General features: G+C 30.2%; 1 protein-coding gene across 8 annotated transcripts in view; it reads left to right on the forward strand.

Annotated features, from left to right (window-relative positions):
- Positions 1-6,650, forward strand: part of LOC106054647 (la-related protein 1B-like) — a 36,088-nt gene extending 29,438 nt beyond the window's left edge. For all 8 annotated transcript variants that reach the window (XM_056038321.1, XM_056038320.1, XM_056038322.1 and 5 more), the window contains one exon: positions 2,525-6,650. In XM_056038321.1, the coding sequence (XP_055894296.1) occupies positions 2,525-2,668 (144 nt within the window). In that variant the 3' untranslated portion in view covers positions 2,669-6,650. The remainder of the gene's footprint in view (positions 1-2,524) is intronic.
- The last annotated feature ends 398 nt before the right edge of the window (positions 6,651-7,048 follow it).

The following is a 7,048-nucleotide window of genomic DNA, read 5'->3' on the forward strand; positions in this document are numbered from 1 at the left end:
TTCTAACACTAACTTGACTAACTCAACTGGTTTCTTAGGTTTCTATTATCTAAGAAAAGGATTTTTTAAAAAATACATTATTAAAGACCTAGATGTAGACCTAAATAAGGTTATAGACTATAGATCTACTTATTAGTATTATTACATACATCTAGTGACTAGATTCTAGTCTTAATTAAAATAAATTAGTTTCTAGATAGTAGGACTAACACTAGATAACTAGATGATACTAAGGAGTAGTAGACTTTTAATAAATTATTTTAGATCTCTAGAGCTAGAGACAACATCTAGAGTGATTAGAGTAGAGCCCTAGAAAAGGATAGGTAATCAAGTAGATCTAGAATAATCTAGATCTAGTCAGTAGATTTAGATCTAGATCTAGTGGTAACAAATGAAAATAGATAGTAACATTTGAGTCTAGGACTTAAGAATACATTTTAGTTAGAATTCATCATTTAGGACTTAGAACTATTGATTTCAAACAAAGGACATAATTATGAATTAAAGATTTTCTTACTTTTAATACTATTTACATCTAATTTATAAGAAGCAAACTAGTATTGTTATTAAAGTAATATAATTGAAGTTTTATTTATATTGCGTACAGTATGGCTAATAAACATAAACGCGCTTGTGTTCCACATTGGGGCCCGAAATTCCACATTTTCAACCTGAGTGTTCCACATTCTGGGTCTTGGGGGTAGGCATGTCTGCCATCCATCACTCTTTGTAGAGTTGTGGTAAGATCACCTCACTAAACCTTTAACCCAACTATCATTCATTGTAAACATATATTGTCATATATTCAGGGTTCCCGCGGCCTCCTGATTTTTAGGAGCTCCTGGAAATCTCCTGAAATTGCAAAATTATGAAAAAGTCCTGGAAATCTCATGAAATTATTAAAAATCTCCTGAAAAGTCATAAGAATCTCCTGAAAAATAGACAAAATTGTCTGTTTGGGGGTTATTCAATATGAAAATCGACGATTCTATGGGCGATTAAGAAAAAAAAAACGGCATTGTCGGCTTTCATTTAATAAAAATGTAATAATATGGCGAATTCAAACCTAAAACGGAAGTTCTAATACTTTGTTTACTTTAATAGTCACTGGCATATATAGACATAGATCCAAGTACTGTTATTCGAAGTCTATCTCGATCTCTTTAAAAAAATCAAAAGTGATTTTAAAAAAAAACAGATCTAGATCTACATAGATTTGATAGATCTAGAATTAGAATGAAAATGCTAGATCTATTTTATCTAAATCTAGAAAATTTAGACTAGGTCCGTAAATCTAGATTAGATCTAGCCTTGCCTAGACTAGTTTTAGAAATCTAGGCCAAAATCATCATGATTCATGTCCATCTATCAGAATCCCAGATCTAGTAATCTAGTCTAGATCTAGAAATGACTAGTAGATCTAGATCTATTACTATACATATATTATAATATGATGTAGATCTATTCTATATCTAGTCTACTAGTAACTAGATCTACTATGATCAGTATGATCTAGTACTAGTAGTAGTACTAGTAGATCTCTAGTCAGATCTATATAGATAGAGACAGATGTATTATAGACATATAGTCACATCACATAGTGATATAGCCAATATACTGAATATAGGGCCTACTAATAATACTATTCTATTTTACTGTCTTTAGTTTAGGGTGGAGGCCTTAGAGTATATATGATATATGGTATAGATTATATTTCTAAAATTCTAGATCTAATATCTACTTAGATTCTAATTCTGGAATCTCTTATTAGTTTTAGTTTTATAAATCTAGATTGTGAAGTAGATGGGGCTTAGAGTATAGTGTAATATGGTCTATATAGTATAAGTTGCTATATAAAATTAAACTATTCATGGTTTTACTTTCAAATTCACTTCTAGCTTTAGCTTTATGATTCAGAGATAGATTTTATAGATTTAAAGACAGCTATTGTTAATAAAAACAATCAATGAAAGAGATTTCCACTGAAATAGGTAACTGAAATTGATAATGAGATAATGTGTTATACATTGCAATTTGTTTTTAGAGATTTTAATTAATTCCTAATGTTGACTAATACAAGCAATATAGAGAGAGAGTAGTGCAAATAGGCTTATTGGTTTACAAGTACTTTTTTACTCTTTAATCAGTTACTTTTGAATTTGCTAATGTGAAAAGGAAAAAAAATAATTTTTATACATGTATATGGTAATTCTTATATTTATTATTAAATTTAGATATAGTTTGTGTTTTTCGCTCCTGAAATCGAATATTTTCTCCTGGAAAACTCCTGGAAATCTCCTGAAATCCTAATCTCAGAATGGTGGGGGAACCCTGTAATATTGTCATCTTGGCAATCTTGTCTTTGAGGCTTCACTGGTTTTCTTGTAAATTTAATTTCTTCTTAAAATGCCAAAAATTCAATTTATTGAATGTTTTCAATAGTAGTTTACTATTGGATAAATATAAAACATTAAAAAAATCTTGTAATTTTAACATAACAAATACATGATAATTATATTTTCAGGAAAATGAACAGGCTTTTGGTATCACAGAGAACAACAGCAACATAGCTCCACTGAAACCATCTCAGACTACCCTCTCCCCTGCAGCAGCGGCTGATATCTCTATAAGCAACAAAGGCAGCATTAGCAGTACTTCCAAAAGCTAGTCAAGCATTAGAACACTCAATATTATTTTTTTTGACCTAATGGTTCAGCAAGCTATCAATCAGGGTTCTGTGAATTGGTCAGTGGACAACAGTGGTGAATTGATTTAATTTGGATTCGCTTCACAATGTTTATCTCACAGAAATGTTATTTTCTTCTGTATCAATTAGACATTTTAAACTGTTGATGATGATTTTTAATCATTTTAAGTATTATGCAAATGTGTTTATGTATGAAAAGCGTAGCCAAGACAGACTACCTATTGAATGGCTGTCTTGTAGTTTCTGTCAGTGAAACAATTGTAAAACAAACTTTAATGATGCATTCTTTATACTAAATTTGTGGAGATAATCACATTTTGCTTTGTAGTTTTGATTTGGAATTTTCTGTATTTAAATTTTATTTTGTTATTCTTTTTCTTGAGTACAGACATTCTGTTTAATAGACCAAAACTTAGGTGTTGAAATGATGTTCTTTCATACATTAGCAGAGATTTTGATGTATGAATGTTTAGTTCAATATGCCAAATACTTTGTTCTAAATTATTATTATTTAGCCTGTGTTTCAAAAATGGGAGTACTTATAGTGATTGTTGTTTACTACTGTGGATCTTGAGTATATTTGTGTTGGCTTTGGTTATAATAGAATATTTGTTTTCAGGTTTCTTCCTATTTTGACTTTAAATATAAAAGAAAACAAGGATTGTGGAAATAATGTAGTTGAAAGAAACTAAAGACTTGTATTTATTACTAACAACTTTTTTGTGAACAACATTTACAGTGAAGTTTTCTCCATCTAAGAAACAAATCATAATAGAACTAAGTTTGATGGTGTGTGCGTGTGTTGAATTGTATGTAAAGATGTATTCATCATATGGCAATTTTTATTATATTTTTTTTTTTTTTAGATTATCCAATTTTAGTGGTAATTGGCTGTTTCTTTGGATCAATATTCAACTTATTGTATGCATTAATCTTGTATTTTGACATCAGCTCTAATAGATGCCAATGTGTTGTTGTTGCCCAACTTGCAAACTCACACCTCTATAATAGAGCAGCCTGTTCTCTTAAGTTTTGCCTGTAAAATATTGTTTGTATGTCAGCATTTGCAAGAGTGTTTGCACAGATGTTTTATTGATGATATATCTTGATTTATACAGCTTTCAGTATAAGATTGTGTTAAATATTTTACTTTTTGTTTATGACTTTACTGGTATAATTGAATTTTAAAACACATATTTCTTATGACCTCAACTGCCGTGTAGAATTTTCAAATTCATATTTATCTGATGACCTCAACTGCCGTGTAGAATTTTCAAAGACACACATTACTTTTTATCTCAACTGCTGTGAGAAAAGAAAAATGCTAATTAAAAACAATTGATGTATAATTTGACTTTCATATAATTCAGCTAAAAATTACCATCCTGACTATTAGAAAAAACAATTATTCAACTTAGAATTGATTCCTCCTCTCTGGCTGAAGTAGTTTCATCTAAAAAGTCATTTGTTTATTTACTGAAGTCTTTCTTACAATTCAAGGAAGTTTGTGTATGGTTGGTGGCAGTCATGACTCCAGTACATTGTTAACTGTAACTAGTATTTACAACTGGCCTTATCTTTGGTTCTTTGTATTGGACTTTGCTCTAAACTTTTAACCATTCAGTGTTTGAAAAGACGTTTATATGTATATATTTCTAATAACAATGCTTAGCATAATGTCCATGATTAGTAGATCTGTCTTGTCTAGAGTTCTAGAAATTGTATTTGGATGCTAAGCACATAATGGACCATTTGAATGACACTGATTTTAGGCTCATTAGATCTTTAGCCAGCACTGTTGTTTTTTTTTTAAAGTGCAAGCTCACTTATTATGAAATAATCAAAAAAAAAATTTTCCCATAATTTTATAATGGATGGTAAATGACTAAGGCTTTTAATTCTTTTAAAACTAATTTTATCATGGCATTATTCTATGATCATGTTGATATCCAAATGTTTTACTGTACATAGAACACTGTAAATATTATTGGAAGAGATCATTTGACTGTAGTGAATTCATAAAGACCACAGATTACAGGACATGGTGGTGTTGTGATTCGGCTTGTTTCATTCTTCTTAGCATCAGATATTATACAACATGTAACCCAAATGATGTTCTCTTCTGTATTCTTGTTAGTTCAACTTTCTCTTTCATTCACTGTTACAGTTGTGTGTTGAACAGGTTTTTTCTTTGTTAAAACATTTTTCATACTGGTAGGAGAAGAATTGATGTCATTAAATTCATTGTTTTTCTTTTGAACATAATTTTATCCCCCATTTGTTTTCCTAGAAGTCTAAAATGTAAATGATGTTCAAGGTTTTTATTTTTTGGCCTCCAATTTGTGTTCTTATATATATATATATATTTAATTTATGTAAAGATATGTCTTACACTGATAACCAGGTTTGCTCTCCAAACAGGTCTAATTCACACTATTTAGTCTAAACAAAATGCTTCCTATCTCAAAAAAACTTTTTGTTTTCCTGGCCTATTTTAAAATCTATATTACTAAACAAAACAACAAATTATGGTTATTCTTTTTTCTTTACCACATATTTCTTGAAGACAGAATTAAAACAATTTCGGATAAGTGCGTGATTGTCATTGCAATCTTAATTGTGGAAGGATTGTTTTTGATAGTTGTAGTTTAAATCCTTGTAGTCAAGTCTGGACATGCATGGATGTCAATGAGCTGAATAGGAACATGAAAGGCAAGTCTACCTAGTTTAAATTGGCGGTAGTCTTGCTACCATGTTGATTGCTCTAGTAAAACATGAATTCAAGTCATAAATTATATTTTAAAAAAATATTGCTCACCTTTTTTTTTTTCCCATGGAGCTAGTGCTGAAACAGCTGAATGGATTTATTGTTTAGGCTGTTTCTGAGCCTTGAGACTTGTACCCAGAAGAAGGCTATTTGGTGAAGTGCTTGGACATTCACATCTTATCAAAACATTGGCCTCTAACCCTGACTCTTTGGATTTAGAGAATATACACTTTGAAAAGTTCTTATACAAAAGGAGTGCCCCCCCCATGCTTGGCTGACCATTCTTAAGGCCCCTCTTTTCTTTTTTGTGAACACAAAGCTTTATTTAGGTCAGTTTGAATTTGTGTTATCTATAACTACCTTTAACCACCTTATTTCCTCAATTACTTTGACATATTTGTTTCCCTTGTTTTTTTTTATATTTGTATGCCAATGTTTTGTTCTTCATTGTTTCAAGAGCAAGTAGATTGTATCTAGTTCTTAATTTGTACAGACATTCCTTTCTGATTGCATAATGTACATAGATGTTCATATTTGTTACCCATGGGTTTGGATTCATACAAACAATTCTTTTCAGACATAAACATTTAGTGTGTGAATAGCTTCAACTGGTGTGCTCTCTTTCTTAGTGAACTACTCTTTAGGCCTAACATCACAGCAGCTATCCTATGAACATGTGTACTGTGTTGGTCAAGTAGAGACTCTCTCTTGGGCCAAAACTGAAGTGTGCTTGTGCATGCTGTTTATAGACTTTTTTGTTTTTTTTTGTTAGAGTTGCTATTTTTGTTTTAATTAAATTTAAAAAAAAAGGATAATAATTTAAAAAAAAAGACAAAAAAAAGATATTGTTGAGAACAATATTACAATACTACTTTGATGGCTAATCAGATGTTTTGTCACTTCAACCTAAGACCAGATTTGTGTGTGTTCAATATCAGATTATTTTTGTCACCAATCTTATCAACATGTCCCTTTCCCCTTCTTTTTTTGTCAGTAATGTACAGAGAATCATGTCTCTCTTCCACTGTAGCATTTCAGCTTATTAACAATTATGCTTTTTATATTAATTGCAACTCAATTTTTTTCCCCCGCACATGGCTGTTTGGTTCATATTTTTGTCATTCAGGGGAAGGGATTCAGGATCATTTTTGAAATAAATTTTTTTGGTCATATCTATTTCATTGTTTGTTTGTTTGTTTTACATTTATTTTAAGTTATTGTGAGTATAGAAGTCACAAATAACTGTCACATGGTTTAAAAGGTTTAGTTTATTACTCTGAAAATCAAATTTCACAATTTAGCTCAATTCCAGTAAGCTATGATATATTCTGATCAACCCGTTGTACATTACTGATATTGCATGAGCAATTGAAGCAGTGCTTCAAGAAAAATCTTTTTTTTAAATTATAAATGTTACTTCCTCTGAGAAGTGTTGATTATTCTTTGATGTGAAGATAAATCTACTTCCAGCACTTTATCTAATATTTGTTGCTTTATGGAACTTATTGAAAAACAGCTTTTTGGGAATTGAAGATTGAAAAAAAAAAATATAATAAATTGCCATTAGTCTTCAG

Source organism: Biomphalaria glabrata, chromosome 8 (genome assembly GCF_947242115.1).
Source record: "Biomphalaria glabrata chromosome 8, xgBioGlab47.1, whole genome shotgun sequence".
In the NCBI taxonomy this organism is placed as follows: domain Eukaryota; kingdom Metazoa; phylum Mollusca; class Gastropoda; family Planorbidae; genus Biomphalaria; species Biomphalaria glabrata.